The sequence below is a fragment of the Mytilus trossulus genome, chromosome 10 (assembly GCF_036588685.1).
Source record: "Mytilus trossulus isolate FHL-02 chromosome 10, PNRI_Mtr1.1.1.hap1, whole genome shotgun sequence".
Classification (NCBI taxonomy): Eukaryota; Metazoa; Mollusca; class Bivalvia; order Mytilida; family Mytilidae; genus Mytilus; species Mytilus trossulus.
In genome coordinates this window covers 24,639,978-24,656,596 of record NC_086382.1, presented here as the reverse complement: position 1 = coordinate 24,656,596, position 16,619 = coordinate 24,639,978, and the positions used below count along the sequence as shown (strand labels likewise).

The window sequence follows — 16,619 nt, the reverse complement described above, 5'->3', positions numbered from 1 at the left end:
TTTATTTTGAAACAATGAAATAAAAGTTAGCAATACACAAACCAAAACAAGAATAAGATGTATACGTATTCAACACAAAAAAACAACGTTGTCAGACAATGACAACAAATATACTTATACATGTTATATGAATACATTTGCCAAAACTTGATTACAAAGTTATTAAACACAAAAGCAATAAAAATTGGGTGCGAACGTGTAGGGTGTGAAAGTGAATGGGGGCGAACAGACCCAGATTCCCCATGCAAATCCACCATCATGACCATGGAGATTTTAAAAAGCTGGCAGGTCTGATAGTATGACCAGTTGACATTGGTGTCTTAGGAGTATAAGGTATGTTTTCCTTAAAATAATTACGCTTATCCATTCCTAATAGGGCTAAACTGACCTTATATCTTGTGGCTTGTGCATAAAATCCCCATGGAGACTTTGAGAAGTTGAGAGGTATGCAATGCCAAAAGTAAAAATAAAGAGTTGTTAAAGTCAGAATACTTTCGGTAATTGTCACAATTTCATTTTGAATGCATTCTAGTTTACGTTTACTCAATCATTACCGAACAAAACAGTTCTTTTTAGTTATATATCTGTCACATATGAAAATATTTACGTTTCAAACTCCCGCCGGAAATGTTGAAAGGGGAGTAACCGAAGGCTGCGATGTCCTAAGACCACAAACAAAATAAATAAAATTTAAACCAAAAAGTTCCCAAAACAAGTTTGAGTTTCTAAAAAAAAAATACGGACTGCCTTGCTCAATCCTAGTTTAAGTTTTGTGTGCATGTGGTTGTTGAATTGGTATTTTTATATATCATCATGGATTGATAGAAAATGGATGTTCTTTTAAAAAGAGTATGTGTTATTCTTTATAAGCTTTTCAGTATAAAAATTAAATAACGTGTTGGAAGTTAAAACAATTATTTTCTTTTTTTTTTTACCCAAAACTACGTTATCATATACCATACTGTTTCTGTAACTGGTAATGTCCTCCCCTCTCAGGAGCACTTCCAAAGTGAAAAGGTATGCGCATTTATAGTCAGTAATGTATACTGATTCTTTGTCTTAAAATAAGATTGTTTAACCAACTCAAATACTAATCAATTAGACCAGTTAATTCGAACCCAATTGAATATAAAAAAAACACATATTCATTTTTTGAAATCAGCATGATTCTTGATAAGCCCAATCTAATGAATTAAATCTTATTTTGTCTTAGATCTTTGAATTTACTCTGTGTGTCCAAAATTGCATGTCAATCATAAGTCAACATAGGCGGATCCAGGGAGGGAGTTGGAGGATCCGACCCCCCTTTTTCGTGGGAAAATTTTGGTTGATTATATAGGGAATTACTGAGGCATGACTTCAGTCCCCATCCTAGGTCAGTCACCGACCTTATGCAAAGTTCTGGATCTGACACTGGTAAAGATTATAACCCCTTACTGAAAAAGTCAGCCTTCTGCAAATAGTTACTGCAGGTCTGAGTTTGCAGCATGTTTTACTGCAAACACGCTGCAGGTCTGCTGCAAACAATTTACCATGCAAATGAGACCTGCTGAAAAAAATTATATGCAAATGAGTGTTCGCGGCAGATCTGCAGCAAACAATTTTATGCAGATTAATTTTAACCTGCGTGTTTGCAGCAGACCTGCTGCGTGTATACTGCAAACCTGCGGCAAACATTTATATATTTTCAAACAAATAGTTCTCCTGCTTGCAGGAACTACACATTATACAATTAAACAATGTCATGTTGTGTATACACATCACATTATCTTTATTACACAGCAAATACTGAAAAAGTAGTAAGCTTAATTACATACATACATACAATATTTAAAATACTTTATCATTTAAAAATAGATAGTCATGCATGCAACATCATTCGAGCACATACAACTGAAAAAAACTTTAAATTATAATGAAAAGATATAAACTTTTGCTAGGATAATTTTGAAAATGATAAAGTATGTCAATTATATGACATGTGAACAGCAGTATGCCGAGTACTGTTTTCTTTATTTGCCAGTATGTCGGTTCGTTGTTTTCGTATATTCAAATAGATTTTAAAAATAAAAACCAAAAATACTTAAAACAATTGGCAAAACAAATTAAAATGTATACCGTGAGACATTATTTATCTTTAGTTAAGAATTGAATGCTTCATTTTATAAATTTATTCTTACACACTCTCAAATTCGCTTATACACAAACTAATGACGGTACCGCGACAGTTCCCAATAAGCACAGTTCTTTCAGTAGGCATCGGGTGGTATCTTAACACTAATATAATAATTTCGAAGGCACCAAACTCTAATAAAAATAAAATAATCATAGATACCAGGATGAACATTTCATAATTACGCCAGACGCGCGTTCGTCTCAAAAAGACTCATCAGTGACGCTCGAATCAAAAAATGTAAAAAGGGCCAAATAAAATACGAAGTGGAAGAGCATTGAGGACCAAAAATTACTAGAAGTTTTGCCAAATACAGCTAAGGTAATCTATTCCTGAGGTAGAAAAGCCTTAGTTTTTCAAAAATTCAAAGTTTTGTTAACAGTTAATTTATAGTTATGAACATATCAATGAAAACTGAAGTCAACACAGAAGTGCTGACTACTGGGCTTGTGATACCCTCGGGGAAATAAATCTCCACCAGCAGTGGCCTCGACCCAGTGGTTGCAAATAAACTCATCATAGATACCAGGATGAAAATTTTACAATTACGCCAGACGCGCGTTTCGTCTCAAAAAGACTCATCAGTGAAATTTCCATAATTCCACCGCCTAGTAATAGATATTCCGTTTCAGATTGTCACTCGTTAAATAAGATATTTCTGAAAATAACTTAACCAAATTTTAAAAGAGTTACCTTGTAGAAATCTCACCTCTTAATAACGAAGACATTAAGAAGTTGAATAGGCGAACTGTTCAACTGTTTCACGTGAACCATGTTACTACGAACCAACAATGCCCTCAATGAGTGCTGCTTGACATCTTCTGAAGATCCAGGATGCACTCTGATTTACTTTTGCTATGAGAGAATAACAACAGTTCGGAACTTGGCTTTATACTGCTCGTCATACGAACTTCTTTTACATTTTTCCAATATCTATCGACTATATGAATCGTTTTGTCACATGCAGTTGCTAACATGTCGACGTCGCTGCAGTCCATGAATATTCGTGTTCTGGTTCTTTCGTTGTGCTTTTCAGAAATGTCTTAGTCCGAAGTTTACTTCACCGACTCAGTACACATTTCTATGAACTATCTTACTAGGGTTTCGTTCATTCTTGGGTTTGCACATGACACTGATGTATTGACTTTAGCTTAGTATTTCTTATTACCATCTTTAAATCTATCGATTCTCCACAAGTAACAAGAAATGTTCTAATACTGAAATCTGCACATTACTGGGTTATGTACAGATGTACATGTGTGCACGACTATCCAAATCTTCTACTGCTCGCCCCAAATCTCTGAACTTTTCTCCTAGTGCTCGCTTACTTCAGCGAGATATCTATTAGTCCCCTATCGACGAAGTCGAAGTGGTCTTTAGGTGTACACCTTGTCCGTCTGTCTGTCCGTCTGTCCATCCGTCAGTCCAACAAATCAGTTTTCCAACCTTTTTTCTTCTGGATGTAGATATTGTTTTTGGTATTTGATGTATTGTTTTATCATGACAAGTTACAGGTCATGTTCCATTTTCACGATTTAAGCTTTTCTCCTTGTTCAGCCCTTTCCCTTGAATTAAATTGTTGATGAAATACTTATTAATTTCTAGATTTCTGTTCAAAGGGAAACTCTTTTTTTTTTAAAGATTTGTAAAAAACATTGTAACTATTGTATAAAGATAAATGAAATTTTGGGTTTTTTCCTTTTCTTTAGTTAATTGTTTGAAGAATTTAGTGGAAGGGTTATTTTTTTTATTTTATGTAGTTAACACTATGACACTCAAGTTATTATAGATCATGTTAGAATCTCGTTCCATTACAATGCATCTTTAATCGGTAGTGGACTATGTATTGTCATATAAATACCCACATAATGTTTGTTTCCATATTATAGTAACTGAATTATAATTGCATGTTCTTGCATTTATTTTTACTTTAGTCATGTAACATAAAGTTGTCATTTGAGTATTACGTTTTACCTTGCCATAAAAGCACGAGGTTTTGGCTAGCCACAAAATCAGGTTCAACCCACTATTTTTTTTTCTTAAAATGTTCTGTACCAAGCCAGGAATATGGTTGTTGTTATCTTATAGTTCGTTGCTGTGTTGCATTTTCGTTTTTTTGTTGCACTTCTGTGTTTCTGTTGTTTCGTTGTTTTCCTTAGTTTCAGTTTGTAACCCGGATTTGTTTTCTCGAAATCGATTTATGACTTTCGGAAAGCGGTATACTACTGTTGCTTCTTCGTACTATCATTTAAAAGTTAAAGTTAAAAATATACCAAACTTCAAGGAAAGTTCAAATTGGAAAGTCCATTATTTTTTTTGCAAAAAAAAGCTCATACACATCAAATGAATGGAAAACAACTGTCACACATTCTGACTTGACATAGGCATTTCCATATGTAGCAAATGGTGGATTCAATCTGAATTTAAAGATATCAAATCTTCAAAGTTTGTGTAAATATCAGTTATAAGAACAACAGTTCTGGTTAGAATCTGTTCGATCGTACTTATAAAAGTAAATCACACAAATACTGAACTGCGAGCAAAATTCAAAACGTAAAGTCCCTTATCAAAAGACAAAATCAAAAACTCAAACACATCAAAGGAATAGACAAATTTTGACATGCCCTAATTTGTTTTTTCAAACTTTTTCACAGTTGATTTTTTTTTGTGTATTAAATTTCTATTAGTCTCTTCCATTATAATTGTGATGATCAGTGAAATTAAGAATGCTATCATTAGTGTCAAAGTAGAACTGCGTTCTACTGTTCTAAAGAGTCCAACATGGTCTAGTCCGAGATTACTCTGACGTCCGACAGCTGTTTTGCCAGACAAGCTGGGGCCGTGGGACCCACGGCAGCCGTCCCAAGCTTGTCTGGCAAAACAGCTGTCGGACGTCAGAGTAATCTTGGACTAAACATGGTCGTGATATGAAAATTTGTAACAAATCCACATTATAACTGGCGAACTCTTAACAGTAACACCACCCAAGCATATATCATTTCCGACTATTTCCTTTACGAACAACATTCGGTAAAAAAAATTTACTTAGTTTTGTGGATTAAAACTTGTTGACGTCTTGCCCATATTGACTTTGATAGCGAATGATGTTAAGATTGTTTTCAGTTGAATGTGAAAGGAAATATATGAAAAATATAGAACTTCATTATATTTGTAGAGGTGGAGTTATCTTTCTTTATACATATTATGTATTCATCAGTTTTCAGAGAATAGCCGGATAGACACACGGATTAACTCAATATAACGAGCTGGGTTAAATATACTAAGTATCAATTTAGGAGGAATGAAAATTGAAATGTAAAGAAACCACTTAAAAACTAAATGTAAGGGTCAAGCGGACGATCAGCAGATACCTTAAAACCCGAGAATGGAGACTTCAGAACCACTTCCGTTTTTTAATTTTCGGTACTTTTTGTGATTTTTCTTTTTTTATGTAATACATAAGGTGGCACGGTAGTATTTCCTGGCCATAAGGGATAATGATAGCCTTTTTAGAATTTTCACCACTTTCTAACACTGCAAAAAATTCTACATTCACAGTTAACTGAAGTACTTTCATTTTACCATTCAGAAATGAATTTGGATATGTACCATGACCGTTTACTTTTTTTGCTATTTTTAAAATCCTAAGGCCACTAGTACTTTTAGGTCTTTTATGGTGCAGTGAATGCAAAATTTTTAAAAATTCTCAAAAATTCATTTTCATCTGTATATAAAATTATTTCATATTTTTCTACACCTGATTCATCACTCAGTTTGGGAAAGTATGTTCATTTGATACTGTATTTTTTGTCCAATCACACTGTTTAGATACATTTACCTAAGTAGGGTACACAAAAGAGCAACCTAAATTCTGGAAAGCAAATACTACCGTGCCACCATAATCAGGTATCATAATTTAGAAAAAAAAGACAAAGTGCATGCCTCATATTTCCATTATAGCTCAGTCACTACAAGGTTATATTTGTCTAAAAAAAACTGAGCCCACAACTATTTATTCTGCTAACATTTTAAATATGGGCGGCAACTACATGTGTTGAATCACTTATTTATGAGTGGGTTTCACAGATGCCTTAACACCTACTTCTGAAGTGAATAATATTTGTTCCAGTGGAAAAAATATTTCAGAATATTATAATACTAGTTCGTTTGGGAAATTGTTTAAAATTACTAGAACGTTAATGAAAACTATTTTAAACGTTACTAGCAAATGGCTATAATACTGTTGTACCTTAGTCTTTTCTGACGCCCTGGAAAGTTAATCAATCACAGTTACAAGTCTAATGGTTATCTTTTTATGAAGTAAACTGAGTCGGATTAGTAAATGATCCTTCTGCAATAATTTCGTCAATTTCTGAAACAGGGCCGTTTTTAACCCTGCGTGGTCATACTCCTTTTCTATAGGCTTTTATGCTAGCTCCGGCAAAACCACTAAATCTAATATCCCCAAGCATGAAAGTTTTGCTTAATCCATGAAAAATTGTACCAACGAATATAAATGAATCCGTTTTGCCATTTGATAAGGGATTTTCCTTTTAGAATATTCCTCGGATTTTTTTTGTGATTTTACTTTTCTTTGATGTCCACACAAATATTTCAACTGTGCTGCCTTCTATAACTAGACTTCGACATCAGCAAATGAATAGTATCTTCGATTGTTAACTTGCCAAGTACATAGACTTGAATGCCATAATTATATTACATGTGCCAGTAGAGAGCTTCACAGAGATCACGTGTTTTGGTAGGGTTTTGGGTAACTCATTGTTTAGTTTTCTGGGTAGTATTTTGTAGACTTGTTTTCTGTTGGTCTATTTTTATTTCGATCATGGTTTTGTCTGGTTGTTTTACGACTCTATATTTTATTTTCCCTTTGTTTACATTAAATAATTTCTGTTGTTTTTCCGACGTAGTCGCTATAGTTTCGGTTTGTGCCCTTTGAACTTAAGGACGCTTAACTATGGCAACGGAATACGCATGCTCGAAAATCCTTTCTGTCACGATTGGACAAAATGCTGTCAAGGTAGGTGATTTGGTTGTGTTTGAAAAAAACGTCTCGAAAATTATATCGTGATTGAAAGCAAGTGAAAAACTAAATATTTGAACTAGATCTTACAAAGATTTATATTTTTATTAAAACAATTGTTTCTCCAATAGCTTTTATACGGGACAATTATATAATTTTTAATGTAAACTTTGTTGTACAAAAGTACATGACTTTTAGAACGCACCTACGCATGTGAGATTTCCGCGGGGTTTTGGTGAATGTTATTACAGAAAGATACTACTTATACTACCAATAGTTTCTGGCTTTGTTATACTACCAATAGTTTCTGGCTTTGTTATACTACCAATAGTTTCTAGCTTTGTTAACCATGAACTAATTTTGATGTAAACAGTAGTAAATGTATATTTATTTCTTGTTATTTGCACTGGATTTTTGATAAATTTTAGGTGTCATCACAATATTCGTATATATTATTGCCTTAATATAACCAGACTTAGTAAATAATTTCTTGAAGTTATACATTCAGATGGAGATTTTATTAAAGAGTTCCTGCATCATTAAGTCATTGTGCTTCTGAAGGTTATCGAAATGATAGTTTTAAACATAGACTCAAATTAAAATACGTCGGATATCTTTTTTAAAGAAAGTTCTTGTTATCTATACTTTGCACATTCAGATTTAAAGAAACACTTGAAATCTAAAGATGTATAAGAACCTAAACATTTGAAGAGCTGTATGAACAAAACGTGACTTAATACTAGTATATTAGCCAATCTATTTAATGCCAGCTATAACTGAGGGAGACAAAACCTTTTTTTTTATAATAATTTATATACAGATAATCTAACAAATTATGCCCGTAAAGAAGTACAGAAATTGAGATGATGATACAATCGGGGACAGACATTAAGCAAGCAGCGATATCGTCACAGTGTTGTAAAAACGAAAACAGCACTTGATAAATCACATGTGCCGTTCAATTCTTATGCATTCTCTGATTTCAAATATCCGGCTGCCATTGTTCCTGATGTGGGTAAATCCATGAAAATCGCGTTGGCTTTAAAATATTCAACAGTATTTGTTTCTGATGTAGATAAATACAAAAAAGCAGAGAATGCATTAGTACTGTAACAGTTGAAAAGAAAAAACGAATATAGCGAAATCAGATAAGGTTTACTTTGCTTGAATGAGTTTCCTAACAATTTATAAAATTTATTAATTGATGGTTTAAGAAAGACTAGTTATAAATCACGACAGGATCAAAGTATCGACTTCTTAGTTGATGACACTCTTAGGGAGACATTCTACCAGCATCAATATTGACCACGTGCTGTGAGCATTAATATTGACCACGTGCTGTGAGCATCAATATTGACCACGTGCTGTGAGCATCAATATTGACCACGTGCTGTGAGCATCAATATTGACCACGTGCTGTGAGCATCAATATTGACCAAGTGCTGTGAAACAACACTGTATGATCTTCAAGCGACCACATCGCATTTATTTGGCCTTTTCAACTTTTTTGGATTCGAGCGTCACTGATGAGTCTTTTGTAGACGAAACGCGCGTCTGGCGTATGTACTAAATTTAGTCCTGGTATCTATGATGAGTTTATTTCTTGATATATCTTCATCATATTAAACGCTTACAGGTCTGTGTTTGTGAGGTTTTGCTAACTAGTGTTTTGCTAGCCACAAAACTAGGTTCAACCTTCCATTTCTTTTTAAAGTGTTCTGTACAAAGTCAGGATTATTGCAGTTGTTAGTTAATAGTTCGTTTTAATGTATTTTGCATTGTCGTACTTTATATATATATATATATCGGATATGTTCCTTACGTCGTAACTACAATCCCCTTCCCTTTCATGAATGTGACCTACCGAATAAGACTATGTACCGCATTTGATATCACATAAGCAACACGACGGGTGTCACATGTGGAGCAGGATTTGCTCACCCTTCCGGAGCACCTGAGATAACCCTTTGTTTTTTGTGGGGTTCGTGTTGTTTATTCTTTGGTTTTCTATGTTGATTGTTTGTCTGTTTGTCTTTTTCATTTTTAGCCATGGCGTTGTCAGTTTGTTTTAGATTTATGAGTTTGACTGTCCCTTTGGTATCTTTCGTCCCTCTTTTAGTGTTCCGTTGTTTCGTTGTTTTCCTCTTGCTTTTGACGTGTTTCCCCCGGTTTTAGTTTGTAACGCGGATGGGTTTTCTCTCAGTCGATTTATTACTTTTGAACAGCGGTATACTACTGTTGTCTTTATTTACAGCTGTGTTTCAATCCTTGTATCTATGAGTTTATTGACTTTTTGAAAGTGAAAAATGTATGGAAGCTAAAACAGTTAAAGAGCTATTATGATATTAGACAATAATATAAAGGCATAACAATAATAGCGATAGCATGAAAGGTAAATTTTGAATGATGGAGTTGAAACTTTCGTTTCTGGATAACTCATAAATTTAAAAAGTGACAAATAACTGAGCCAACTTTAAAACCAGGTGTAATCAATTATTGTCTTCACAAGAAAATGCATGTACCATGTCAGGAATATGACAGTTGGGTTTCGTTCGTTTGATGTGTTTGAGCTTTCGACTATACCATTTGACTACGGACTTTCCGTTATGAATTTTCCTCGGAGTTCGTTTTATTTTTTTTGTTACTAGTATACTTTACTTTTTAAGAACAGTTTTTTTTTAAAAATCATGTCGGTACCGAAGTACTGCCAAATAAGCTAATGATACCATCGGGGGCAACGGTAAAGTATCATAATGGTTGGAATGTCTCTCTAGTATCTTTCGTCCCTCTTTTGACGATTTGATGTTCTATTGAAACGATAACGTTTTAACTTCTTCCTTGCTCTGTCTTTTTATTCATTTAAAGACATTTGCTAATGTATGGGTTCTTCAAATCAACCAATCATTAAAGCTCAAATTTTAAATTTTAAACTCGATTTACAATATATATATAGATATATATATAACTGTCAGGTAAACACGATGCGAACAGTGAAAAGAATACATCACAAGTACCCTTTGTTAACGTCTATCAGGGTGTTTTTTGATGATCATCCGTTAGATTCTGTCAAGTATTTTGAGTTGATGCTGTTCGTCTTTATTTTGTTTACGACACATTTGTCTGTCTGTCAATTTGTAACGCCACTGGCCATGGATTTATACATTTTTATTTGTAGTTAAATTAACAACTGTCGTTTGTTTTATCCATACACCAGGAAAAAAGTACTGAAACACTTCAATTGTGAAATAATATGATTGTAGAACGTGTATAATTTGGGTTTTACTAAATACTTTTAATCCGTTAATGGTTTAAAATTGAATTCTTTTCACCCAATAGTAATGCTACATGGATAGGACATAACAGCTGCTAGGAAATAGTTTTTTGCGCTTTTAATGTAAATTTTAAGAACATTGGTTTTGCAAGAAATACAGATATGTATGCATTAAACTCATTCTGAACTATTTGAAAATCATGGCTAGTTTAATTAGTTATCAAAGGTACCAGGATAATAATTTAGTACGCGCGTTTCGTCTACATAAGACTCACCAGTGACGCTCGTATCAAAATATTTATAAAGCCAAACAAGTACAAAGTTGAAGAGCATTAGTATTGTTAACACATATTTTCTGTATCAGATGTTCAGTTTGCTGTAAAAATTATTTTTATAAAATGTCGGTTTAGAAGACAAGACAAAGCTTGAATAATTTTGTCAGTACATCTCTTATGATACATCACTTCAGTCTTACATTTGCCTAAAATGTAAGTTACTATTACACATTCAATTTTAAACCATAAACGGTTTAAAAGTATCTGGCAAAACCCAAATTATAAAAACCTGTAATCATGTCATTTTACATTGTCTTCAGTGGAAGTGTGGCAATACTTTTTTCCAGGTGTATATGTACAAACAATGCTGTGTAACCCCCTTTTCGTCAATCCTTAATTTTGTTGCAGCAGACCAATATCAAATTCTTCATATAGGTTATAATGATACGTAAAGGAAGTGATTATAGGGACTTCGACGAAATCCACTCATAAGTCACTGAAATTTTCCAATATCAACATTGATAATCTTGAACGTTTAAGTATCTTGGCACACGAGTTAAACACGTTGTAATATCTAATTGAAAGTTCAATTTTTTTGATTTAGCATCCGACTTTGCTACACTTGTCATCTGTCCTTAGGGTAAAATGCATACCAGAAAAACATAAAGCAAGTGTTTAGAAAGTTCTCATGTCTAAAGGCGTTGGGAGCAAGAAGAAAAACTAAATTACAAGATCTTATAATACAACAGGGCAATTCCTTTGAAACGTCTTGTTTTTATCTTAAAAATACCCAGAATAGTTATAGCTTATTGATGACTTCTTGTATATCCTTTAAAATGTAGGTATTCTTAAACAAGTATATAGATTAAATTTAGTAAAAAATCGTTCCTGTCGGTTTTTTATCGTATAACTGACAAAAGAAGATTGGCTAACTCCTGTAGATATAATTATGTTCAGCTTTTTAGTACCTGACTGACCAAACACGAGAGTTTGATACCTAACTGACCAAAACGAGAGTTTGACACACATAACAAGTATTTAATACCTAACTGACCAAAAACGAGAGTTTGACACACATACAACAAGTCTGTAATACCTGACTTACCAAAAACGAGAATTTGACACACATACAACAAGTCTTTAATACCTGACTGACCAAAAACGAGAGTTTGACACACATACAACATGTCAGGGCGAGCTGAGTGACTGACCACAAACGAGTTTGACACACATACAACAGTCAGGGCGAGGTGCAAACAGGAAGGGAATGACAAATCGTAGCTGCTAACACTATGTAAAATAATGTCAAATTAGGCAAGTCGGAAAAAAATTATGAGAAATATATTAAAATGGGGGTATTTTATATAAAATAAAAGCACTGTGTTACATTAAACAATTGCAAATTATAACTACTGTAAACGAAATCACATATATACTTAACAAATAACATTGGCACTTTGCATAGAATCCATTCAAACAAGAATTTCCAAAAAATATTGTATTCAGTCCGGAATTCCCTTTTCTGACTGATAACTTGAAACCGAGGTTGGATCTTCAGACACGGTAGAACTTATATCACTGTTTATAGTGAGTTTACTTCCAAGAAGACTCGAAACTTCTAAACTGTCTTTTTCTCTTTTATCGTGTACATCCAGTAAATTTTCGAATGCTACTGGACCAGATATGACACTTTTATTATTATGTAAGTTCTCCATAGCAGAATTTTCGAGCTTAGTCACATGAACAAAACAACATGGCTGTGAAATTTCCGTTTTCTTCGGTGGTTTGAATTTTTTAGGTTTCTCAGTTTTCACTTTTTTCTTCTTTCCTTTACTCAGTTTGAGTAGTTCATCATCTGGATCAGATGTGTATTCCAAATATTTTTTGACAAATTCTGCAGCCCCCTTTTTATCGTCAAAACTTAATCCTGCTAAACGAGTATGATCTGTTGACAGGTGCAACGTGTGGAAATTGGCATGAGGAGCTTTATATGCTGTAAGTTGATCTACTTTATCTTTCCAAAGCACGAATCCTGTACCTTTTTCGGCAAGAATAACATGTAACTTCCGGTCACGCTGGTGTTTTCCTGTGTCGAGTACCAGAACAGGTATTCCGGTCATTGCGAATTTCCATTTGTCTTTGTTTCCAACAACTTTTCCAAAGTACAAATTAGCTAAACTTGGACATACATGAACATCAGTCTTATGACTCCGGTAAAACATTTCAACTTGCAGCAAATCATGCTCGCTAATCCCTTCAGCAAATGAAGTTCGTGATGGGCTTTGACTGATACTAGTTGACCCATTAGATCCAAAAGAAGCAAGTCTTTCTCTTTCTTCTTTTGCACTTTTCAAAGATGCTATACTCGGCGGTCGTCCAGTCATTGGAATAAAGTTACCAATAGAATCATACTTTTCTGTCAAACGTTTAATTCCATCTTTAACACGATGATGTCGCCTTAACGAAACAATTTCCTCGGTAGTACAATAGGAAGCCTCTTGAGAGCTTCCGTTACTAGTAATATCAATCGGGTTTGATACTGTGAAACTTGAGGTGGTCGACATTTTTATGCAAAATCCTTAACCACTTTAGTTTAAAACTGTATTGTCATAATTATTGTTTTCCTGTAGAAACACACCTTAACTTAACGATAAATCCCGAGATGCACGGTCAATCATATATGTCTCGCACTTTTTTTCTGATAATCAATATAAAGTCGCTGAATAATGAAAAGATATCGGATCGTTATTCTGGAAAAGTCATTGAACTTAGAGTGAATATATAATATATAAAATATCAATACTGCACTTTTCTTAAAACTTTGTTGTTTACAAGTTGTCTTTTCCCGCAAACAGGAAACTGGAAACTTAATTAATTGCGTCAAACAATCAGCTTATCTTTTCCGTGCAGTATTTCTTCACTCTGTGACTTTTTCACTTCCCTATATTCTATTGTTTCGCATTTTCTGGAAAGAAAACAATGCAATCTAAGATTCAGCTGACAATACATATACATTATATATATTTATATGAACACAAAATGTATTAAAAAATCCACAGATTTCTTCAATCTTTCACCACATACATCCATTGTACATACCAACTTTCCCCCTTAAAACATGCTAGTAACAAATTCGACAAAATCTAACATAAATTCAACTATTATCAAATCTATTTAATTATTAAAACAAGTCCAACCCCGGATTTCCGGAATGTAAGTTTTAATTTGTACTAGATATCTTATAGTTTGATGTGCTAAAGTGTAAACACATCTCCAGTTATTTATATACATTATATAAAAAAGGTTGATATACTTCATGTATACATTTTGAAGTGCTTTTTGCAGAATATTTACACAAAACGTGTCAAGAGAAAACCATTATCTTAATGTCTTAAGTGCTAAGAGTAAGGTTTATAATGGCTTGATATCATCAAGTAATAGTAGTAGTAGATAAGTTGTCTTTAAATAAGATTTCTTGACGCTTTTTATCAAAAGAAATCTAAGTGAAGTTTCCTGAAAAAAATGAAGTTGTTGTCAGTCTAACGGTCTTTGAGGGAGATGCATGCAGCTTAATGCACTACATTGAAGAGATAAAAAATTCCATATAATTTATAGGCAAACTAAGCATTCCTTATACATACTTGTACTACTTCTCTCTTATAATTCACGAGTCCTCATTATAAACAAGCAATGAAACCTTTAAGTTCTAATTACGTACTTGTCGTGTCTTTGTATTATTGTCTTCGGCATAGGGTGATTGATATAATAAGAGCAGAGCGTTTTTCTATTCATTACCGATCTAGACTCGTATGCTGATTCTTGCAGACTTATTTTTTTTTGTTGTGTGTCATTGGGCTATTGTCTTGTTTCGTATACCGTACAACTGCTTTTGTTCCGTCATTTTGGAAAGTATTGATAATTCAAGTATATGTTACAAGAACACTAAGTCTTGCTTCTGAACATGCTGAAAGGATAGTTCCCGCGGGAACTGTTTATCTATCAATCGTTGTACCGACCTTGTTGTGTAAAGTAGGTATATGATATCGATTTTTAAAATGTTTATACAATTTTCAAACAACATTCACCAAGGACACTGTTCCATCCCCTACATATTTCAGAATGATTTCAGAAGTTATGAAAGTAAGATTAGATATATCAGTACTTCGCAACTTAAGGGCAATTCAAGCCTGCATTGTCTGCATCAGTTATTCCTTGATGAATACCTGTTTACTTAACATACATATGTGGCTTACCTTTGAAAGTTATGGTATAAAGATGGTTCTGTCCTTGGTATTCTGAAAATAATCATTGATATTATGATTATAAGGGTAAGCCATCACAAATAAGTAGAAACTTTCACTGAATCATATCACAAACGTCTACCTGTAACTTGTTACATATAAAACCATTACATATTTTATAATCACATCACAGCTGACTGAGTAATAAGGTACAGCTGCTAATAAAATCGATTTAGTAATATTTGTCTTAAAAGCTTGATTATTACTGTAAATTTATTATGATTATGTGTAATGTAACCATTCTTGCAAAGCTGAACACAATGCGGAGGTGTATACATTATAATTCTATTGCAATTAAACCGCACCAGGCAATAACTGATAAATTGAAGTTTATTTTCTAAACAACCTTACAAATCGGGCAAAACTGTATCTATCAGAAATATTACATTTAATTTCAAAAGTGTACATCCTGTTTTCTAATTTCATTGGTCTCGTGATAGCGTATCGCCTCAAGTGCGGGAGAAAGTGGGTTTGAACATCTATACGGGTCAAACCAAACACTTAACATTATTTTTTTGTATTTGCTGCTTCTCTGCCTATTACTTGGCACTGAAGAGCAAGAAAAAGACTAGTCGCCTCGAAATTGAAATAATGTTTCCGGTAGGGTCTGTTTACTTTCCCGGAGTACATCATGTCATCTTGCTTATAAATTTTTGTACGGCCGTTTTAGTCACAGAAGAGATCAAGGCCCACTTTGAATTGATCATGTGGGATTGCACGTTAAATTACAATATAAACTGTACTCAAAAGGTAGTATTCCTAAGCTCAATCGACTAATGAAAACCCACGCAATACATTTTTTTTCTGCTATCATAAATGTACAATGCGTCATTTAGCTGCAGTTCGTGGGAGATCAAAGAATTTTATTGTTTAAATTATTTCACAGCTGACAGATCAAGGTCTGCTTCATCTCTGTGTTTTATATGTTTGTCTGGTCCATAAAGCTGTAGAGCGTCCTTGGATACATCCGGGACTTTTATTGCACCTGAGATCAGTGACACCCCTCATTTTGATGGGGTTCGCGTTGCTTATTCTTTAGTTTTATGTATGTTGTGTCATGTGTTCCATTGTGTTTGTTTGTCTTCTTTCATTTTTAGCCAAGCGTTGTCAGTTTATTTTCGATTAATTAGTTTGACTGTCCCTCTGGTGTCTTTCGTCTCTCGTTTATACTAGTATAGTTTTAAAGCAACCAACAATAATTAATTCCTGGATATGTGTCTATTCTGCTTTAGTTTAAGCAAAGTACATAATGCACAACAAATGAATCTAATTTGTAGCTTCAACATGAACTAATCACAGATTCCAGGATTGAAAGTTTGTATTTGCACCAGACGCTCGTTTCGTCTACAAATTAAAGACTCATAGGTGACGCTCGAATAAAAAACGAGTTAAATATATGCTTAAATTAAAGTACAAGCATAAGCCTTTTGTGAAGCATTTTTTTTACTGTGAGTTCTTTTGCTTCTTTAACATATTATGGTATTTTATTTAGTTTTACTATATCGCTCTAAGTAAACTGGTACCGTTTGATACAATAACATTCGAATAACGAAACACA

General features: G+C 33.6%; 1 protein-coding gene across 1 annotated transcript; it reads right to left on the bottom strand.

The window, feature by feature from the left end:
* Positions 1–12,104: 12,104 nt before the first annotated feature.
* Positions 12,105–15,106, bottom strand: LOC134687086 (uncharacterized). Its single transcript, XM_063547063.1, has 2 exons — positions 15,014–15,106; positions 12,105–13,725 (listed from the first exon to the last, which is right to left on the bottom strand). The coding sequence occupies exon 2, from the start codon at positions 13,322–13,324 to the stop codon at positions 12,263–12,265; it is 1,062 nt and encodes a 353-aa protein (XP_063403133.1). The 5' UTR covers positions 13,325–13,725; positions 15,014–15,106; the 3' UTR covers positions 12,105–12,262.
* Positions 15,107–16,619: the final 1,513 nt, after the last annotated feature.